The 24282-nt window shown below is 39.1% G+C and overlaps 1 protein-coding gene across 9 annotated transcripts in view; it reads right to left on the bottom strand.

Annotated features, from left to right (window-relative positions):
• RBFOX1 (RNA binding fox-1 homolog 1) overlaps positions 1 to 24282 on the bottom strand; it is a 2538143-nt gene that overhangs the window by 1307845 nt on the left and 1206016 nt on the right. For all 9 annotated transcript variants that reach the window (XM_030577473.1, XM_030577470.1, XM_030577474.1 and 6 more), the window contains exon 4: positions 6602 to 6664. In XM_030577473.1, the coding sequence (XP_030433333.1) occupies positions 6602 to 6664 (63 nt within the window). The remainder of the gene's footprint in view (positions 1 to 6601; positions 6665 to 24282) is intronic.

The following is a 24282-nucleotide window of genomic DNA, read 5'->3' as shown; positions in this document are numbered from 1 at the left end:
TGAAAAACAATACTGTATCTTTGCTAAGGGAAACATTCACCCCTAAGTCATGACCCATTAAAGATGAGAAAAGATCAGCTTGAGGACAGTTAAGCTTCAATTAGCTTTGAGCTCTGCTGCTAGTATTTTACTGATGATGACATTTAGTCTGCATGACTTTTTGAAAATAATATTCAATGTGTTACTAGCCATCAGTGTGTGAAATTCTATATTTGTTTTCATTTGTTAACAGCAGAAATAAACAGTAATAATTATTTTGTTTAAAGGGAGAAACATGAGAGAAAGTTTGGCCTTGTCACTAAGGCAACGGCTTTGGATTCCAAAGATGTAGATTCAATTCCCAGCTCTGTCACACATTCCCTCTGTGACAGTGGTCAAGCCATTTAATTTCTTGGGTACTTAGGAGCCTAAGATTTAGGTTTCTAGACCAATTAGGCACATGTAGGCTCAATCACATTATTCCCTACAAAGGGCAACTGGTGGCCAGAGTAACAGGGGATGCTCAAAGAAATAAGAAACTACTAGGAGTGAGCAGGCTTCAGAAGAGACTCCTGGGACTGAGACTATGAGTGGCTTACTGAAGCACAAAAGGTCCCAGTCAGCAAGGCCTGGGAGAAGGATGATTAGACACTGCAGCAGGGTCTCGTAGAATATGGAACTGAGGCTACCAGCAGTAAAGGCCTGGGAGTGACCCAACAAGAGGGTAAAACAAATGGATTTTGTTTTGGAACTTTGAATTTTACTCTTGCATTTATTTTATTCAAATAAACTCAGACCTCAAGAAAGCCTGTTGTGAATGTGGAGGGAAAGGGGGTGTGTGGAGTTTAAGAAGCTCCTTGAGGGGGGTACTGAGGAAGGTTGCCTGTAGCATGACCTCTGGTCACAAGGAGTACTCAGGAGGCAAATGACCCGACTCTACTTACTTTGCTTTTAATTCAATGATAGACCATTGATTTGAGGATGATCTCTACCACAGATTTACACAAGGGTCCTGAGATGACTCAGGAGTCTGATCCTGGAACCAGAGATCTGCCTGCTGTAGGTACAGACATTTCCTGGCAGATCAGCTGCCCGCACGGAGAAAGTGCATTCTTTTTCTTTCCTTCTCTCTCTCTTTTCAGCATTGAGGGCAAGACACTTCTCATCGAAGCAGGCCACAGCCTGATGGAGGATGTGGTGCCACTGAGGTCAGTTGGTGGCTTGCTCCTCCCAGCTTGTGATGTCCACATCAGTTTTCTTGAGATACGCTTTCAGTGTGTCTTTGTAGTATTTCTTCTGACCACCACCGGATCTCTGATCATGGGTGAGCTGAGAGTAAAATGCTTGTTTTAGGAGGTGAGAGTCTGGCATCTGCACACAATGTCTAGCCCAGAAGAGTTGGTATATGAGCATCATTGCTTCAATACTGGTGACAATGGCTTCAGCGAGGATGTTGGTGTTAGTGTGGCGATCTTCCCACTTGATGTAAAGGGTATTCTGCAGGTACCATTGGTGGTACCTCTCAGGACTCTTGAGGTGCTGTCACTAGATCACCCAGGTTTTGCATCCATAAAGGAGTGTTGGAATAACAATTGTCTTATAGACCTGGATCTTGGTGTCCTTCCATAGGTCATAGAAGGATCTATGGAAGGACACCAGAACAACTGAGCACTTCAGCTACCTCAGTAGCCAGCTTTCTCAAAATGCAAAAATTGACAGTGAGATCCAGCACAGGATCCAGTGCACAAGTGCTTCCTTTGGGAAACTGCTCCAATGCATTTTCATGGAATTTTTATTATATACCTTAATATGGTGGGGATCAGAAATGCACATGCAGGCATACGCGCTCTCTAGTACGTAAAAAATGTCTACACAAAGTACTGTAAATTTGATAACACACCAATAAAGCCATTTACTTCAGTATGGTTGTCAAAACCATGTAGCACAGCACAATGCATTCTGGAGATGCAGAAAACCTGATAAACAGAAGTACATTAGTCTTATCTCTTTGAAAGCATATCTAATCATTTTATACACAGGGAATATAATTTTAGTGTTGTGTTTCAATGCTGTAAAGACCTAGAAAAGTAACTAGACAGACTCCCCCAACCCCATAGTTTCTATGGTGTTTACTGGAATGATAACCTAGATTTGTTCCAGAGAGCCTTTGTGGAAATTCCTTCCTTATGTTTATGTCACTTGCACAAGAATAATTGGCTTTAGGTGAGTGAAGGGTATAGGGGCAAAACTTTAACCTTCCACCCTGAAATCAAGATGATGCAATAGCAGTAGCAGCAGCATATAATCCCTCCCTGCCTGTTGATATTCCCACCTTGAGAGTTGTGAAAGTAGTCATTGCTCTACCCCTTCATTTACATGAAGGATTAGAGTCACTATACATCACATCACTCACCTTCTCTCATCAGTGATCTATGAGCATCCAGTCAAAAGAGCCCTTATTTGTTTGTGTATATTGAGCACATAAACATCCTGGCATATCTTAACTGTCCCTCAGTTCCCCAGAAAGTGCTAATGGGGATCTTAAATGATGTGGAGGAGCTTTTCTGGACTTTCAGCACTTGAGTGAATTTTAGCTTAAGACAAAGAGAAGAGAAAGGATGTTTTTGGAGTTAAAGAACTGGACTGCAACTCTATATCCAGCCCTGCTACAGACTTCCTGTGTGACCTTGGGCAAGTCACTTTACTTTCTCTATGCTTCAGTTTCCTCTTTTGTAAAATAGAGATAACAATACTTTTGTTGTCTGTCTAGTTTGTCATCTCTTTGGAACTGCCTCTGACTGTGCTTAGTTAGCACCATGTTCAATGGGGTCCATGTTTTATTTGGAAACTCTAGGCACTATTGTAACAGAAGTTCCAGAAGCTAGATATTACCATATGTTATCACCTACGTTAATCAGCTGTGTGACTGCATTGCAGAATTGGGACTTAAAAACAGAGATTTTGCTACATTTGAACACTGTAATTTATATTTGTCTGTCAAATTGAAGTAGATTAAAATACTTCATAATAACTATCCATAGAAAATATTGAGTTAAAATGAATAAATTGCTTCAAAAATATGCAACACAAGCTCTATTGGTAGCATTATGCCAATTCTTTCGATCCTTCAAGCATAAATTAATGTCATTATAGACAACTCTATTCATGTGAGTAACTTTGAGCTTCATTTGTATTGATAATTTACGTTCCTACTCTAAATAAGGGATAAACCATTTTATAATGAGTAATGTACTACATTTGTATACCATGTCATGGGTGAATAGGGCATAATGCCCAGCCATATGGTGTACTTGGGAGCCAACTCATCTACATACTCTGTTACCAGGCAACATGCTGGCCTTAAGTCTCAGCTCAGTGTAAAAAAAAAAAAAATGACCCCCTTAGCCCAAGTAATTGATTGATATTCATTGTGCTAGTGAGATTATGATCACAAGGGAAAATACCTATTCTGATCACAGAGATTTGGCATCATTAAACATTCCCAAATTCCAAATGAGTATTTTTTTATTCTTTATTGTTGTACACTATAAATCTTTGTTAGTATGTTGAAAGAGGATTAGTATTTTTTCCTAAAACTGCATTTGTAAATATTGACATATTATACCCATAGACAAATTAATGTCAGCTTCCTCACAACATTCTGCTAATTATCTGAGGGACCACTGTCTCCCATAGGTTAGAAATTCCAGCCTCCTTCTTGCATCTGTACTAGAATTTGTCTAACAGAAACTGTCAATAGTGTCAAATCCAGCTCAGAGCTCTTAGACTATTATGTGATAGAAATGACTGTTCATGACAGACAAAAAGCTAAAAGCAACAAGCACATTTAGAACTATACCTCTACCCTGATATAACATGGTCCTCGGGAGCCAAAAAATCTCACCGTCTTATAGGTGAGACCGCGTCATATTGGGTTTGATCAGATGCACCATGCCGGACCGGACTGGCTTCCCCGGCAGTGATTTAAAGGGCATGGAGCTCCCCGCAGCCGCTGGAGCCTGTGGCCCTTTAAATCACCACCTGAGCCTGGCTGCCAGAGCCCTGGCAGGGATTTAAATGGCCTGGTGCTCCAGCTGCTGTGGGGAGCCCTGGTCCCTTTAAACCATTGCCGGCTCTCTGGCAGCAGGGCTCAGGTGGGGATTTAAAGGGCCTGGGGCTCCCCGTAGCGGCCAGAGCCCCAGGCCCTTTAAACCACCACTGGAGATCTGGCAGTGGGGCTTGGGCAGTGATTTAAAGAGACCGGGGCTCCACACGAATTCGGATATAGCGCAGTAAAGCAGCGGGGCTCGGATGATGCTTTAAAGGGCCCAGAGCTCCCTGCTGCTTTACCGTGTTATAGCCAAATTCGTGTTATATTGTGTCACGTTCCATCGGGGTAGAGGTGTACAAATTGATTCAAACCTGGCCTCAAGATGAGCAGCCGTTGCTTTATCCACTAAGTCATGCAGCTTTCTTGAAATATTGAAATATGACTTGAAAGACATTATGGGGAAGATTTTCCACGTGGTGCACAAGGGAATTAGGAATGAAATGCCTTTTATTACTAAAAAGGGCTGTATGCCTAATCCCCTGAATGACATAAAATTTAGTAGAGCAGGTGGTGCACTCAGCTACTAATACTGATATGTCTGAAAACTAAAGAAGAATTTGGTCTGTTCTCCTTTCAGTTCACAAGTGTAACTCCTTTTTTCTTAAGGGGAACTACACACACCAATTGAGGGCAAAATTGCATACTTGTTTTCTGTTAATTCAGAATGTGCTCCACAGAACCATATACAGTGGCTCCTTGTCTGGCTGCCTGGAAGAAAAGGGCTTCTTCCCCACCATAAGCTCTTACTCTGCAATTGATGAAGAAAAGGAGGGAGGAAGGATAGGGTTTACCTGGAGAGAGCAAGGTGGAACAGGAAGCAGCTGAACCTGGGGAGATTGGGGAAGGCACTGATCTTCCAGGTGACTGGAGGCACATGGTATTTATACCATAAGCAGTTCTGGAAAATCCCTCTCTCACTAGGACTGGGCTAGCAATGCCCACTCCTCTGCACATAGAATCAAAATAGAACCGAGTTTCTTCATGATCCACTGTCAGCATTATGCTAGCAACCTTTTTTCCTTAGTAGCTGGCAAGGGATTTTCCCCTCACCACCAGACTGACCAAGACTGGGTGGGTTTTTTTGCCTTCCCCACAGTGGGTCAGGGATTTAGTGGAGTGGCCAGCCAAATTATGTTAAAATGTCACAATTTAGTAACTAAAAATTGTGGCAGATGTCCATCCAGTGCAGGTATTCATTATGGAAAGAACATGGTGATCAGACAAGAAGGATTGGAAGAGGATTCAGAGGTAAATATCCCTTAAGGAAGCTGGGGGGGGGGGGGAAGAAGGGGGAAGGGCACATAGGACTTCTAACATCTGGTACAATAAGGAGCCAACAACCCACTCCTCTTCAGTGCCCCTTAACCCTTATACAAGGGGAGGGCAGCAGGGTCCCAGCAAGGGGCTGGGAAGGGAGATGCCTGACAGGAGCCCTACCGTCAATAAGCAGAAATAACTCAGGACATGGTGACCTGAAATATGCAACCAAATAAAACCACATCCATTGCCTCCTGCCTTTCTTCCATTGTGGGCAGACAATGGCTCTTGCAGCCTTCAATATGAAGTTGTTTCTGCAGCACTATAACAACATTTAACATTCGTTACTCAAGACAAAAATGCTAAATTGTGGGATTATTTTTTAAATAGGAGAGGCGGTACTAAAATAATTGCAAAAAAGAAAAGAGATGTCACATTATAAAATAAATCCAAATATCGACCTTGACTCATTTCCTAAAATTACTTTTCCTGTGACATATTAGTATTTATTATTTACTAGTGAAGTAATAATAATTTCCCTTCTCCTAAAATATATCCTCAACAGACATGGTTCACTGAACACAATTAGCATCTATGTTCAAGCTAAAAGAAGATATTTCAAGGGGAAAAAAAAGAATCATGAACATGAAAATAATGATTTAGAGAGAGAATCACCATGCTTGTGCCTAATCATTACAGCTAATTTTCAGGACAGGAAAAAGTAAAAATGAATTAACACCGGAACACTTTTACATATGCCCTAAAAGCCAGGGGGCTTAATTCCTCTTATTTGCATTATATGAACACTTGTACAACAAAAGTAAAAAGGAATTGCTTCTAGATATCTTCATGGGGGAAAAGTGGCTGAACTGACAAATGTATACACAAAAGCACTTCTTTATGCTTTTGAAGTATCATCCAAAGGTAGAAGAAATAAGACACGGTGACATAACCTTAATGTGTGAAATGAAACTAACAGAGAGAATATATATTGTTTTAACCTGTGGCCAGGCCTCAGACAATGAATTGATTAAACAAGTCAGTTGCACATGGTTCCACTGTTTGTTATGGATTGCACTCCCCTCTATGCCTTGTAATGTTCTGCATGTCTCAAGATGCGCTATTAGCTAGAACAAGATGTGAAGACCAAAGCCTTTTTTATTCTTTATGATTACAGAACTGAGCTCTCAATCCTGCTCTAGGGCCTGAGAAATATAAGTACCAGAGAAGAACAAAATAAAGAGTGGTACTTACAGAAAGAAGGCTTCGCTCATGAAAACTGAAGGCACCACTTGCATGGGGCTTCTGTGTGATTTCCTAAGAGAAACAAAACATATTTATTGGGAAGGATAAATTAGTTTGAGATTTTTTCTGTTTTTTAGCCCTCTCCCCTTTTTTACATGGTCTTTCAAAACAGCTCAATAATCTTAAGGACTGCACAACCCAAAAGGTTTCTTTGATCCAAAAATATTTAAAAATGCATATTTTCCAGGAAAATGAGGGAGGGAAGGGAGTATGATTTAATGCACAAAGTGCATTTTATATTTTATATTACATTTCTCTCTTTCTCTCTCTGCTTTTTGATAATGAAGTTACACCTTATAACCAAACATGCTGTATAATCTTAAAACAATTTTAAAATTCACAATAAAAGAACAAAATCAATAACACATAATTTGAACTTCAGTACTTTTTCACGTGAGCAATAAGGAAAGGCAGTGTGTGCACTGTTGTCTTGTAACTGGTTCCTTTAGTGCTCTGCAAAGCACAAGACAGAACTATGATTATGAACAGGGCCGGCTCCAGGCACCAGCATTCCAAGCTGGTGCTTGGGGCGGCCATCTTCAAGGGGCGGCAGTCCTTGTTGTTTTGCCCCCAAGCAGCGCACTGAATTGCCAAAGCAGACGGCGGGGGCAGTCCGTGTGCCCTTAGGGCGTCATGAGCGTTTCCACGCCGGTGGCAATTCGGCAGCAGCTTCTATGTTTAGCTGTCCGCGGCGGCTTCAGCAAAACATAGACGCTGCCGCCAAATTGCCGCCACCGCAGAAACATGCCTGCTGCCCTAAGGGCACACGGACTGCCCCCGCCTGCGGCAGCAGTTCGGTGCGCTGCTTGGGGCGGCGAAAACTGTAGAGCCGGCCCTGATTATGACCTAACAATGACTGACAAGTGTTTTTTTGTTTTTATAGAAGGGATTTGGGTTGTGGGGGTAGCGGACTGGCAGACATGGTTTGAAACTTACTTAAAGCCTGCATTCTAAGTTAGCTTTACAATCTTATCTAGTCAAGTAACTGTGTGATTATTATACATAATCGCATAGCTATAACTCAAACATTGTGAGAGTTCAATTTCCTAGTGTAATTTTATAACACACATGGTGATTAACTATATATATATATATATATATAATGTAATTTTATAACATACATACATATATATATTCTTAGTGTAAACATTTTTAAATGGTGATTAACTTTCTATACTTTTTCAGTTGTCCAAATCAAGAAGGAAAAATGAATATAAAGAAAGAGAGGAAGGAAGCTCTGGATCAGAGGACAACTGAAGTGTTTCGTGCTTATACATAGCTAAATATTAAAACAGGATGACAGTCTACTCCATGCCACCTTTTTATTGATGGGAATGTGGTGTTAGTTAATATTTTACTGAATCATTCATTGTATTCTATCAATTATAACATGCTTAGCCATGCTTTTCATGACAAAAGTGTGTCCCTATATATATTTTTTCATCTCCATATGCAATCTCTAGTATGTGCTCTCTAATATCAAGCACTATATGCATATTGAATCTATGGAAAATCTATATATCACACAAATACTTTGTATGTGAAATCAAATGTAGAGATTGGTCATTCCCCAAACCATTCAGAATACCATAAGTGAATGCAGTCCATAACTTCCCATAAACATTATTCCTTTCAGACATAGTTTGTTTTTTAAGAAGACCAGAATTCTGTCATCCCTGTCTAAGGGTATCCTTCCATCCTTTTTCTTCCTCTTAACACTCTTGCTAAGGGTATCCTTCCATCCTTTTTCTTCCTCTTAACACTCTTGTAACCATATACCAGTGTTAAAATAGTTCCATTATACTGATGGCAGCTAAACAAACTTCACCATATGCTACCCACACCGTAGGAGAACAGAAAATTCCTCAAAAGTTGGCTGATCTAAAGGCAGTGCACCATAAGACAACCTCACTCCTGTTTTCCAAGTGGACATGGAAGAGACATGGAGTACTTGTGGGAAAGTATGAGAGCCACATGGAGGAGGCAGTGTTTCCATTGATCTCTACTAATTATGCTGGTCAGAACTGAAGTTCTCCCTGGCCATGGAGTTGGTCACAATGCAGAGAGAAGCACCCAAATAGTCTGCAAGGACATCTCTCCATCCAGGGTGACATGGAAATTGCATACTATTTTGACACAACAAGCATAGCTGATCCGCATAATACAATCTAGCTAGTGACCACCTCATGCAATTTTTCAAGGCTACTACACAAAATTATCTAGGTGCTTTGGTAATATTCCATGAATAACCTATCATATATAATTACAATATGCATTTCAAGATCTCAGATGAACAAATATATAAATGTATAATTTGTAAACTATGGTTTATTTACCATTCAATTCTTCAGTATTGTATGTAACCACAAAGAAGTCAACTCTTAGTCACAGAACTGATATGTTTAGTAGTATGAATTACATCAAGGAGCATGCTTTTATTTTGTGAACACATCTATTTTCTAGCAGCATCTGGTTGTGAGTCTTTGCACAAAAAAGTAATCAATATGTATTAAGAAGCCAGGTCACGTTATTTTTCTGTAGCGATATATCAGACCACGCCCCCAAACTTATTAGGAACATCCATGAAAACAAAAACAGCAGTATTTGAAGAAACTCAAATATATTGGCATTTGTTTTTGTGCTTTATTTTTCATTGCATCAGGAACCATATTTGGGGACAAAATAATAAGCAGTATGTCTTGATTTGCAATTCCATCATTCAGGAACACAAGCACTATAATTATGGCACACTGGATTGGATCCAGCATTGCAGAATCTGGGAGCATTGTACATGACTTAAATAGTGACAACCCACCCCAACTAATTCCCATGTATAAGGAATTCATAATCTGCAACTTTCCCTCATATTCCCCAGCTGTAACACCTTAAGAGGGAAAGCAGGGAGTACCCAGCATAAACTACTACATGATAAAGAAGCCAGCCAGTGCGTATAGAAACATTTAGTTAAATAGACAAGTATTAAAGCATATTTGCAATGGGGCAACTCCTGGGCTGAGATGAATTTCTGAGGATATCAAAAGGTGAGGGCATACTACTGAGGCTGCCCAGGCCTCAGCTCCCTTGGGACAGTTGCCTCAGGCATTCCACACAAGCACAGATTGTACTTCAGGAAGAGTCCCTCTAGGTAATTTACAGCTTTGTACATAGTCACCAGCACCTTGAAATTTCATGACCTTGCATTATTTTGGCAACTTAAGTGGTTCCCTCAGGAACTATAGAAAGGCCAGAGTAAAAATAGAAATGAATACATACACGAACACGAAAAGCACAAATACTAACACAGGCTCACACATCTGGTGCTTTGCATCTTCTCCTAAACATAGGTATAAATGGTTGAGTCTGGTTTTCATTTTAGTTCACTTCTAAAACGCAAGTAGACAATGTTATCTGTTGCTGTAAGTTAAAAGTCATCCCCTTTAGAAAGCAGCCAAACACAGCAAGCTGTGAGCTTTCCCATCATTACACTCCTAACAATATTACTCCTATTTTGAGGCTTTTTGTTTGGTCTCAGTTTAATTTCCTGTCAGCCTTACAAGCAATTTCTAATGTTTGGGCTGTAGGATATGCTCTGATTAAAAATAATCTTCCCAATTACAGCCTGGCATGAGTCTACTGCCACATGCACTCTGCCACTGGCCTCTGAATTTCTGTCAGCAGTAATTGTGTCTGTAGCTCCTGACTGTAAATGAAAACCCAGGGGGCATATTTGGGTTCCAGTTTCTTGTGCCTAGCCATATCTTTTAATTTGCACTGTCTGTCAAAAGATGTTCATATGTACTAAAAGGAAACCCTTAGAACATCAGGGCAAAGGGAAAAAAGTGCAACAGGAACATGAAAAATTGTGTTCTAACACACTGCAGATAACTGAATGCTTACAGAGTGCATTGGTGCATTTTATTACAGTTAGATACAGAATGAAACCATTGAGTCAAAATTTCAAGATACATATTTTTCATCATTAAAATTATACCATAAATTCAAAGTATGAACCCAAAAGGTTCTGAACAATTGATACAATTATTTAATTTTCCAAGTTACCTCCCAGGGATTTGATCATTGCAAAGTACATTTGACAAAATATGTTTTATTGATAAATGTAAAGCATGTAGCACTGAAACAGATGTATTTTTTTTCTGGTGCACTTCCATTCATTAATTCTATGGCACTATATAACATGTCCAAGGGAAGAATAAGAATCTTCAATGACAAATGAGGACATGAAGTTTTCTGAATTTCAACTTTTGTCTTCAGAATTCAGTTAGTTGCAAAACCCTATGACCTTTTTCACATTATTAAATAATGTTATTTCTTGCATGAAAAATAGACTGAGCACTCAGTCATGCAGCATAGGATAAAGCCACGCAAATGGCAGTCCTATATCCTATGGACACAAATGGCACTGCATGACAAACCACTGGTAGAAGTGGGAAAAACTGAAAGCTGCTTATGGTATTGTCAAGGTATTTTTCCCACTTTGAACTTTAGAGTCCAAAAAGTGGGGACCTGCATGGACCCTTCTAAGCTTAATTCCTAGCTTAGATCTGATAGCACCGTCACCAGCCAAAATACAGTGTTTGGCACACTTTCTGTTCCCCCAAAACCTTCCCTGGGGAACCCAAGACCCAAACCCCTTGGGTCTTAAAACAAGGAGAAATAAACCATTCCCCCTCCTTTCTCCCCTCCCAGACTTTCCCCTCCCTGGGTTACCCTGAGAGATTACACTGATCTAAATTCCTTGGATCTTAAAACAGAGAGGAATTAACCTTTCCTCCCCTTACCCCCCACCAATCCCTGGTGAGTACAGACCCAATTCTCTTGGGTCTTAAAAAAGGGGAAAAAATCAATCAGTTCTTAAAAAAGAAAGATTTTAATTAAAGAAAGAAAAAGTAAAAATTATCTCTGTAAAATTAGGATGGAAAATGTTTACAGAGTATTCAAATTCATATAGCCTAGAGGGACTCCCTCCCCCCTAGCCTGAAATTCAAAGTTACAGCAAACAGAGGTAAAATCCTTCCAGCAAAATACACATTCACAAGTTAAGAAAACAAACATAAGATTAATCCACCTTTTCTAGCTAGTACTTACTATTCTGAACATGAGAGGCTGTTTCAGAAAGATTGAAGAAACCTGGGGTGCACGTCTGGTCCCTCTTAGCCTCAAGAGCGAACAAAGAACAAAAAAACAGCACAAAAAAAGACTTCCCTCCACCAAGATTTGAAAGTATCTTGTTCCCCCATTGGTCCTCTGGTCAGGTGTCAGCCAGGTTCACTAAGCTTCTTAACCCTTTACAGGTAAAAGAGACATTAACCCTTAACCATCTGTTTATGACAGGTATAGGACAGAGTTTTCCGTCAACAGTGAAACATAGTTCAAGCAGAATACGCTACTTCAGACAGATGCTGAAATGTCCGTAGAAGAAAAAACACAAAGCATAGCATGTCAATGTTGACTTGTAACTTGGTCATTCCTCTTTGTGTTGTGTTCATGTACTGAAAACTACTGTAACACATTTCAACCCCAACTGACAAGATTTAGTTCTTGTCAACAAGATATGTTAAATTTATAAGGAAAATAATGGGAACAACAATTTATTTAATACATCATCATTAATGGTACAAACTTCACATTTTCAGAGGTGGCAAACTGCTCAGAGGCCTGCAGTTGTGTATTCCCCCTAAGTATCTACATTCACAACAGTGCTGAACAGGACAGTGTAAGTTCAATGCCATAATCGTCAGCCCATGCTAAATTCCATTAGGAGCTTTATTTAACTACCTCCCCTCTTGTTTGGTTTAAACAGATATCTGTTAGTACCCCTCAAGGGGGAAAGGTATGCCTGAAGTCACCAGAGAATATTTTCAGTTTGGGGGAAAAAATGAAGAAAGCCTAGTAGGTTTGGGGGAATGTGATGAAGCAGAAAAACCACCCACTATCACAGAAGGGGTTAAGGAGAGCCTTTGGGCTCTGCTAGCACTGCCCTGTTATATCTTCAGCCAATGCCAGGTCTGGTGGGAAGAGAAAAGGAGGGCGCCTGCTTCAGTTCAGGGCTGACTGACAAAGAGACAGGAGCTAGCTGCCTCCCTACCAGAGGGAAGGATCATTCACCTGCCTGCTGAGGCAGCCACCAAAAACCAAGCAGTGTCTTCCTATCCAAAGGAGATGAAGAAAGAGGCCTCAGAGCACCCAGCCTGAGAGGAACCCGGGTGACTGAAGCATGGAGACCAGACTTAGGGCTGCTCCACCCAGAGTAACCTGGGACTGGAGCAGGTTGCTGCCCAGGATCCATGAGGGGGCACTATTAAGAGACAAGCCATCACAGGAACTTGAACCATAGGTGCCACGCCCCAAACTAAAGGGGCAACAGTAGGACATTACCCAGGCAGAGAACATGGCCTCCCCTTTGGGAGGTTCCCTACTCAGGGGTGACTTACACGGGGCTCTGGGCTGGGACCCAGTGGAATGGAAGGGCCTGGTCTCCCTCCTGACCCCCTTGCCTTAAAGACCAAAGCGCTTCAACCATAAAAGCAGGGGAAGGAAGCCAGGTGTTCCACCCACTAGGCGAACCGACCCTCCAATCCCACCATTACAGGACAATTCTCAAAAGCAGTAAAATCTGGGAAAGAATGAAGCACGGACGGAATGAATCAGTGAATACAAATTTGATTCCGGAGAAGTAAAGAAAGCAGAAACCAAGTGTACAAGGAGTATTTTGAAAAAAAGAGAACTATTCTGTGAAAGGGAAAGGGCAGGATGGCAGCCAAGAATGTAGAGGGTTAATATCTTTCAGAAGCACTTTTCTGTGAAGCTTGAAGGACTGTACATTCAGTTGGGAAAAGTAAGCGTTTATCTCAAATGTGAAATGGGGCCCAGTGAAGTTCTCAGTTCACGGTATGGGGCTTATGTTTTTTCTTTCATGCAGGTATTAAGTTATCATAACCTAGTCCCAGATTTGGACCTTAGCGTCCAAAATATGGGGGTTAGCATGAAAACCTCCAAGCTTAGTTACCAGCTTGGACCTGGTAAAGCTGCCACCACCCAAAAATATTAGAGTGTTTTGGGGCACTCTGGTCCCCCCCAAAAAACCTTCCCTGGGGACCCCAAGACCCAAATTCCTTGAGTCTCACAACAAAGGGGAATAAACCATTTCCCTTCCCTTCTCCCTTACAGGTATTCCCTCCCTGGGTTCTTGGAGAGATAAACAGAAGCAAACTCCGTGAATCTAAACAGAGGGATTCCACCCTCCCCGTTTCCAGCTTTGGAAAACAGAAGTACCGAGAGCTAATCTCTCTTCCCCCCTCACCCAGAGGGAATGCAAAGTCAGGCTAGTAAATCTAACACACACTGATTTCCCCCTGACTTCTTCCTCCCACCAATTCCCTGGTGAGCACAGATTCAATTCCCTGGAGTTCCCCACTAAAGAAAACTCCAACAGGTCTTAAAAAGAAAGCTTTATGTAAAAGAAAGAAAAATACATAAAAATGGTCTCGCTGTATTAAGGTGACAAATACAGGGTCAATTGCTTAAAAGAAATATGAATAAACAGCCTTATTCAAAAAGAATACAATTCAAAACACTCCAGCAACTACACACATGTAAAATACAAAAAAACATAAATCACTATCTGATCTTTTGTACTTACAACTGGGAAACTGAAGATTAGAAAGCAGGAAATAGAGAAATTCTTCCCATAGCCGAGAGGGAGATAGGCACAAGACAAAGAACTCAGACACAAACTTCCCTCCACCCAGACCTGAAAAAGTCTGGTTTCCTGATTGGTGCTCTGGTCAGGTGCTTCAGGTTACCTCTTTCCAGGTGTAAGAGACATTAACCCTTAGCTATCTGTTTATGACATAAGTGAAACATTCAATTTGTAAAGTCCGTCAGTGAGTCCCAGCAGAACTGCTGCTGCAGCACTAGTCAGCACCATCACTGATCTCCAAAAGTGGTGACTGTGATGATGGAGTAGAGGACCTGGGAACAAACAGGAAGGAAATGAGCTGGATGTAGAGGAGTAACAGGGGCTCCAATACTAAAGGGAGAATGGGGTCCAAGAAGGACCCAGGCACCTAAGCAAGACCTTGTCTGAATGCATCTGAAACTGAAAAAGGTGCTCTTGCTCATAGCTCTTACTTGTAACATTAGGCTCTAATTTTAGTCTTCTCTCAATAGGTTTGCTCTTCATGTTATAATCTTCTGATCAGGAGGCTCATACTTATGGGTGAGGCAGAATTGTCCAGTGGTTAGACAATGGGACTGGCAGTCACGGCCCTTAGAATTTTCTTGATTCTGCTGCTGACTTGTTGTATGAACTTAAGCAAACCACTTACATTTAAATTGTCCTCCCCTGTGTCTGACAAATTCTGAGAGAAAAATATGCCTTTTTTTCTTTGTGCTTGTGCGCCTTCATTTTGTGTAGCTTTTAGAAGTCATGGTGATGAGCAACTGATAAAACAATGATCTCTGAGCTGCAATTTCCCATCTGTATAATGGGTATAACAACTGCCAGCTTTGTAGTGTCCTCAGATCACTAGAATAAGGGTGAAAAGTAGAGTTGTCAAGCAATTAAAATAATTAATCACGCAATTAAAAAATCATTATTAATCACGCTGTTAAAGAATAACAGAATACCATTTAGTTAAATATTTTTGGATGTTTCCTACATTTTCAAATATATTGATTTCAATTACCACACAGAATACAAAGTGTACAGTGCTCATTTTATATTTATTTTTATTATAAATATTTGCACTATAAAAATGATAAAAGAAATGTTATTTTTCAATTCCCCCATAATAAGTATTGTAGTGCAGCCTCTTTATCATGAAAGTTGAACTTACAAATGTAGAATTACATACAAAAATAACTGTATTCAAAAACAAAACAATGTAAAACTGTAGAACCTACAAGTCCACTCAGTCCTACTTCTTGTTCAGCCAATTGCTCACACAAACAAGTGTGTTCACATTTGTGGGAGATAATGCTGTCCACTTCTTGTTTACAATGTCACCTGAAAGTCAAAACAGGAATTTGCATGGCACTGTTGTAGCCAGCATCACAAGATATTCACGCACCAGATACGCTAAAGATTCATATGTCCTTTCATGTTTCAATCACCATTCCAGAGGACATATCTCTATGCTGATGACAGGTTCTCCTCGATAATGATCCAAATCAGCATGGACCAACGCATGTTCATTTTCATCATCTGAGTCAGATGCCATCAGCAGACGGTTGATTTTCTTTTTTGGTGCTCCAGCTTCTGTAATTTGCACATCAGAGTGTTGTGTTGCTTTTTTAAGACTTCTGAAAGCATGTTCCAAACTTCGTCCCTCTCAGATTTTGGAAGGCACTTCAGATTCTTAAACCTTGGGTCAAGTGCTGTAGCTATCTTTGGAAAATTCACATTTTCATACATACATAAAAACATAAGAATGGCCCTACTGGGTCAGGCCAAAGGTCCCTCTAGCCCAGCATCCTGCCTTCCAACAGTGGCCAGGTGCCGCAGAGGAAATGAACAGAACAGGTAATCATCAAGTGATCCATCCCCTGTCACTCATTCCCAGCTTCTTTACATTTTGTCAAATCTACAGTGAAAGTGTTCTTAAAACAAACAACATGTGCTGGGTCATCTGAGATTGCTATAACATGAAATATATGGTAGAATGTGAGTAAAACTGAGCAGGAGACAGACAATTCTCCTCTGAAGGAGTTCAGTCAAAAATTTCATTAACACATTTTTTTTTAAATGAGTGTCATCAGTATGGAAGCATATCCTCTGGAATGGTGGCTGAAGCATGAAGGGGCATGCAAATGTTTAGACTATCTGGCATGTAAATACCTTTTAATGCCGGCAACAAAAGTGCCACATGAACGCCTGTTCTCACTTTCACGTGACATTGTAAATAAGAAGCGGGCAGCATTATCTCCCATAAATGTAAATAAACTTGTTTGTCTCAGCAATTGGCTGAACAAGAAGTAGGACTGAGTGACTTTGTAAGCTCTAAATTTTTACATTGTTCTGTTTTTGAGTGCAGTTATGTAACAAAAAATCTAGATTTGTAAGCAGAACTTTCAAGATAAAGAGAATGCACTACAGTACTTGTATGAGGTGAATTGAAAAATACTATTTTAAATAATTTTTACATTACAAATATTTGTAATAAAAGTAAAATATAAAGTGAGCCCTGTTCACTTTGTATTATACATTATAATTGAAATGAATATATTTGAAAATATAGGAAAATATCCAAAATATTTAATACATTTCAATTTGTATTCTGTTGTTTAACAGTGCGATAAAAACTACAAATAATCATGATTATTTTTTAATCACAATTTTTTTTAGTTAATCATGTTAGTTAACTGTGATTAATCGACAGCCCTAGTGAAAAGCATTATTTTGTATACTGTATAGCCTTTCAACAAAAGCATCTCATTTCTTCCCACAAAGTCCTGCAGTGCAGTAGTATCCTTCAATCAGAAGGGCAGAATTAGACTCTCTGAAACCCTCTAAATTTACTCCTTGATCCATATCAGTACTAACAAAATCACTTCATCTTCCACATCCTTCTTGAGCCAAGAATATCACCTGCACCACATCCTCAAATATCCTGCAGACATAAGGAATGAAATCAAGGTCCCGATTCTACAATTTTGGACATATTTAAGCATGTGAGTAATTTTACTCTCCTGAAAATCCTCACTGAACTCAAATGTGACTACTCACATCAGTAAATTAATGCAACTGTTTACATGTTTTCAAGATCACAACTTAAATTTTTTATCACTGACAGGGTAGCACAGGACATTACTATACATTCACAATCAACAAACTGAAAAATATTAAAAACAACTAAAGTTTTAGATAGTATGTGGTTTAGATATAGTATATGGTTTTATTCATTTATCAAAGTTTTACTTCAAATCCATTTGTCAATGAAATGAAACTCTCCATTTCTATTATCAAGATTAATGTCCCAACAATACACAAAGGCATAAACTGGACTGTGAGAGGGAAATAATAATAAAAAAAAAACCTCGGATATACTTCCTTTGATTACTGTTTTATTTATACTGCCAAGAACATTTTATTTTCCTGCTTCATAATTCAACACTTGCTCCATAAAAAATAAAATTTTAAAGCCAACAGCCTCTTCCTATTTAACCACAGCATACTATACCGTACTACAGAGTGACCTCTAGCTCTCACTTTTTAAAATTTAAAAATGTTAATAATCAAAATACCTTATTACCTGAATGGAAAAAAAGCTTAATAATAAAAATGGTATTCGATTGTTAGAGATGCAAAGAACTGCAGTATAAAATGTTGACATATTTTCTTCAGAAAGATAATCTCCTTATCAGTAAACCTACAAAAGGTTTAGTAGCAGGGTGGGAATTCACACTGGCCTCATCTTTTCAAAAATGTAATAACAGGGAAATGCTAAAACTACCAGTAAAGGTTTGTTACAATTATCTTCATGTGCAAGAATGTTTAGCATTAGATCACAATGGATATAATTATCATTATAAGTTCTATACAAGTGCACACAGAGCAAAGCTTCTATACAAAGGATTAAGTTACCTTGTGCACTGGAACTGAAGTTTAGTTCATTTTATACAAATTACTGACTGTGTTTCTCAGAAGAGAAGGATTTAACTATTTTTTAAAAGCTTTTTAAAAATTGCATACACCCCTCACCCTCTCGCCCCAACACATATACTTTACATGGCTGAAACTCAATCGTGCCTTAAGGAGCTCAAACGTCAGCACTATACTCCAAATTTGGGTTAAGGAATTTCGAAAAAACTTGAGTATAACTATAATTATCCATCACTAACAGCAAAAATGTATACTTACCACAGTAACAAAGTGCTTGTAGACACACACAAACGCACGTCAATGAATAAAGCACCCAATGCTTGTAGGCTTTCAGTAGAAATATTCAAAAAGTCAGCATCTGCCCACGTTACCAAAGATCTATTAAAGTATTTGTAATATTGTAGTAATCACAAATACCACTGTGTGCCAATAACTGTTCGAAAATTTTCCTTTTTAATGGTGACCACTGTTGTTCAGCTGACCCACCATCACTTACTGTCACTGATTACTGGGGATACTTCTTAACTTCATCTCAGCCCACTATTCACATAGTATCAAAATTTGCATCTTCAAGCCTGAAATTTGAATTCACAAATATTGCCCAAAGCACAGGCACTAATGGAAATAACAAACTGCATCATACTATCACTCATACCAGACAAGGATTGCTCAAGGTTCAAAATATTGGGGAGCGGGAAACCAGGCTTCCAGACATTCAACCATTCATTTGAACGCTTTTCTGACAAACTCAGGGTGAAAACAGACAGGAGAGAAAGACATATTAAAAAATAAAAAGTGGTGATGGGACTTACATTTGAAGGGATGTGCAAAGGTTTGGTTACTTGCATGAATTTCTTTGTAAGACTGCCATACAGAATATACTGTATTGTGAATACGGTTGGTGAAACATCGACATTCTGAAAACAGTCAGATATAGCCTAAGTCGCTAGTGTAACTCCACTGACATCACTGCATGGTGTAAATCTGATGTAAATTAAATGGGAAATCAGCCACCTACACCTTTGCCATTTGCACCTCTGTATAAAACAAGAAAGCTCATTAGATTCTAGACACTATATAAAAAAAGAAAGCTTCTGAGCATTTTGGAGCCACAAAAAAAGTTTCAAGTTTGTTTGAAGGTTTGAGGGAAATTCTTACTTAACACAAACCAGTTTGTTCATCTCTTCCAAAATATTTTCAAAAGCAGCTCAACAATAGATATTTGTCTCTCATATATTGACTATTTTGCTAGTGTCAGCTCTTCAACAGCTGTTGAAAGGTATTTTTAAGAAGTGCTTTTCCAGTCCTTTGATTTTGATAAAGCTTGCTAATGGCTCATGAGTTTAGCAAACTGGGAAGATCAACCCACCAGCAGAAAAGAAACCTCTTCACCATGGGAGATTTATACAAGTTATTGCAATAGAATCCCCAAAAAGCCTCTCTCTCTCTCCATTATAAACTCTATATAAGCTACATCAAACTATTTTAGAAATCACAATGTTTAAAAAATGTTATTCATACTTTTTTTTTTAATTTCTTTGCCTGTAAAGCCAGGTGCTTTAGGCCCTGATACAGCAAAGCACTTATGCATGTGGACTTGTCCCATTGGCATCAGTGGGATCACTCACTTGCTTAAAATTAACCACATGCTTAACTGCTGTGCTGCATTGAAGCCCTAGAAACCATGAGTACAAATTTACAAAGCTCAGAAGAAGAAAATTCTAACCTATAAAATTTAGAAAGCTCTAAAAATTCCATAAAATATCTGTACAGTGACTTTTCTATCAGTTATAATGTTGTGATTTTAACAGTGAATATCTCAGTACTGACCAAGGCTAAAAGCAATAATAGCATTACACCATTGGGGTTTATGAAACTTTCATCTCTAGCCCTGATGGTTCATGAGATATCATACTTCTCATCAATCACTGGTCTTGAACTGAACATTTCTTTCATCTGAAGAATGAAGTTTTAGGAGGAAATGTCATGTTTGCGGGAAAGGCTACATCTATCTGGTTTTTGTTTGTGTGTTTGGTTGGTTGGTTGGTTGTTTTGTTTATGGAAGATGTCTGAAGCCACCCAAAGATTTGGAATGCTACTAACTCCCAGCTGAAATTTATTAGTGGGCTGAGGCACATGAAGTCAAAGGAAAATGAAAAACATAGTTTATTACATGGCTTTGTGATTCATAACATGGATAACCTTACTGCACATTTTGCATCCGCAAGTATGTATGCATGCACGCGCACACACACACACAGGAAATTTACAACACATGCTTATTGTGTGTGCTTTTTACACTGTCTGCTACAAGTGCATTCTGACACTGCACAGTGGTAACATGGTAGTTAGAGGGTGCAGAACTTCCTACTGCTACTTTGGTTGCAGCAGAGAAAAGCACAAACTAGCCTCCTGAGTAAATACCCAGGATATTGAATGGGTTTGTTCAGCCTGCTGCCGTATCACTTCTACTGGTACTTGTGATAGCTGACATAAACCTAGCTTAGTATCTCTACATGTGCTGCAATCACACCTCCAATTGCAGTGTAGACACGCCTCAAGAATCTTGTTGACACTAATGGTCTCTGGAGAGACATCTGGACAAGGTCTGGGTCACCAAAGTATGACAGTGATTATGAAAGAGAATACCTTCATACCCACCTAAAATCAGCAGCCTCTATCAGGGGGATTATTATTGTTTTAATTACAGGAAAAATATACAACCACCAACTGCTAGTTTGGGTTTTATTGAGCAAAATACTTAATGTTTCTGAGGCTCTTGATAACGACCCCTGTGCTGGAGTCAATACTGAAGCAGTAAAGGAGGCAAACAGCAGTGTATGGGGCTTCTCTCCAATACTGTGATGCCAGCAATGAGAGTTTCTCTCAGAGTCCCACCAAACCTTTAAGTTAGGGTGACCATACATCCCATTTTGGCCAGGACAGTCCCTTTTTTAAGCCCTGTCCCTGCTGCCCTGATTAAGTGGTCATTTGTCCCATTTGCTCTTCCCAACTTGATTAGTTGGCATGAGCAAACAGGACAAATGCCCAGTTTTGTCAGGAAGGGTGGCTCAAGCCAGCACAACGTGGTGTCCCGTTTTCCCTTTGGGAAATATGGTTACCCCACTCTAGGTACTTCCTAAATACTTAATTCAAAGCAGCTAATCTCTTTGGTAAAATTAGAGCTAGATATTATGTAGTAAAGTCAAAGAAGCACCCTTCTTGATCCATCCATAACAAAGAATTTCATTTTAATAGGGACCACAGAAACTAGAATGCTTTAATCATAACCATATCGTGGCTGGGCTACATAACAGGTTTTTTTACAGTCACACACAGTAACACATGCAAGAGTCTTATAAATTCCTGATTTGACAACGTACTAAAGGCAATCATTCCCTACTCTTCATTAAGGGCCTGACCTTGCAAGGTGCTACAGACTGCGTATTGCCTCATAGGATTGGAATCAGTTATTCCTTGATTCAGACATTTCTCTAAAGTGTCTGTAGACAAAGCTAGCAGGTATCAATATATAAACCTCACACTGACCATGCCATTCATTACAGTACTTATATGAAAACATTAAGAGGCAGTATGGTGACAAATCTTCACACTTAGAATTAGGCATTATGCATGAAACAAAAAATAAAACCAATTTTCCATTGTACAAATTTTCAGTGCTCTACATGCAAGAAGAGCTGGTGTCAGTGATGCCTTGTTTGTAAACTGCTACCTTAACCCTGTATTTTGCTTTTTCATGCAAGTTACTATGAACTCAAGTCACTGATATTTGCCTGAACTTCCAACTTGACTTTAATTAAGATTTTCATGTAAAATGGTAATGTTTCTTTTGGGGGTGCCATTCAAATCTTTACAAATACTCTTTGTCAGTATTGTTTATTACCACCATATTCTCTGTCTACAGTACACAACAAAGCCAAAGCACTGGCAATTAGTGAAAACGTAAAACTCTGAAGATTTTATGTGGCAACAGTGCACTATATTTTTTAACTAAAATTGTACACATCAGTGACTTCCTATATTGCACTGCAACAACAGATACATAAATCGAGTCTATAAAACCACATTCTGACTTTTTTCTAAACTGGCAGCACTGGATGGGGGATGAGGCAAGAATCATTTCTGAACCAAAACATTTTTATTGTTCGCAATCATAAACAAGACATATTTCTAACAGAATCGTATATGCTCTAAATTGGAGAACTGATAAAATATATAATGAATCACCAGAGATTAGCTGCTGGCAAACCGCAAAAGTAGTAAGGATTAGATCCTTATCCAGTAAAAATCAGATTTGGTACAGATGAGGACCTACCTGTTGTTATACTTGGAGTTGTTTTTAAGGCAAGAAAATCTTAAGAGAGCACAGATAATACTGGCATTTGTTTCAGTTAACAGAAAGACTTCAACACTTTGCCCGCAGAGATGCAGAGTTACTCTGTTGAATGATTCTGGTGTCATGTGCTTGAATACTGTGTGAAGATGCAGGGTTATTATTTCTCAGTCACTATGATAGGTACTTTTTGTTAACCCCAACCAGGATATAAGGGAGATTAAAAGCGCTCTTTGAGACGGAAGGAAACTAGGGTCTGGGACAAATGAGGTCTTGCAGGGAAACTTTAGGCACAATTATACTTGGGGAGAAAGATTTGGTTATTTCACTTATCAGTATACTCAAACCCCAGTCACAACATGTGAAGGAGAGGAATATGGATTAAATACACTATATGTATGCATATGTTGTTTAGAACGTGGCGAGAACTTCATTGTATCAAGCTAATTATATATATTTTTAATGAAACAGAGGAGCCCCACAATAAAAAAGTAGGGAGAGGAAAGCTGTTCTAATGCATACGTGAGGAAACAACCATCTTTTTTGTGATTCTAGTCTGCATCACTGAAACTCAGCATGAAATTTGAAACAACAAATTTAATATTCTCATTTTCTACTAAAAGAATTATCGTAAAACACAAAAGCTAATGCGAAACTTTCCACAAGCCTATAGCCATAAAATGGCTCAAAAATAATATTTCTCCAGAACTGCGTCAGTTAATAGGAAAAACTCACGTGGCCTAAATGGGCAGTTCAACTGCAAAAATGTAGCCCTAACTATGTCCATGCCCCAAATGTACATATTTTCATTGCTTTCAGAGGTTTCCTGTGCACTCCTGAACAACCAGGTCCACACATTTTTTTCTCCACCTGTAATGCTCCCTCAGCATATAAAGAACTAGACAAACTGTGGGTAATAGCACCTTCATCATCACTCATAGCATCAGTAGCTTCACACCAGTAATCTGACACTTGTGAAATAAGACCTCTTATCAATAAAGAGGGAGCTCAAAGGCTTTTAGGGCTGGAACAGGAATCTGCTGGTTGATGCAAATCTCCCACCAATTCATTTGAACCTGACACTTAATATTCAAATAATATTCAGACTGAAACTGCAGGCCATATACTCCAAGGTTACAGCTAAGTAATAACACAGATCGAAAATGTGACAAGCCCAGCACACAAACCTCCAATGCAGGGCTCATTTTAAACTCTTTTCAACTACAAAGGGAATCTGGATTCCTTTCCTCCCCTCCAGCAATACTGGTCCATCTATAGTGGGAAACAATAGCAATCAGAAAATAGAAAATATGTGCATCTTATTGTCAGAAGGCAAATGCTCAGATGGCAAAATTCCATTGGTTGCAAATGTAAGCAATGGAGAGTTATGCAAGAAGAGAACATAGCCCCTTTTTTTTTTTGAAAGTCAGTTTATGGTATATATCAAGGGTTGGCAATCTTTCAGAAGTGGTGTGCCAAGTCTTCATTTATTCACTCTAAGTAAAGGTTTCGCATGCCAGTAATACATTTTAACGTTTTTAGAAGGTCTTTTTCTATAAGTCTATAATATATAACTAAACTATTGTTGTATGTAAAGTAAATACAATTTTTAAAATGTTTAAGAAGCTTCCTGTAAAATTAAATTAAAATAAA

Source organism: Gopherus evgoodei, chromosome 10 (assembly GCF_007399415.2).
Source record: "Gopherus evgoodei ecotype Sinaloan lineage chromosome 10, rGopEvg1_v1.p, whole genome shotgun sequence".
Classification (NCBI taxonomy): domain Eukaryota; kingdom Metazoa; phylum Chordata; order Testudines; family Testudinidae; genus Gopherus; species Gopherus evgoodei.
This window is presented reverse-complemented; position numbering and strand designations above follow the sequence as displayed.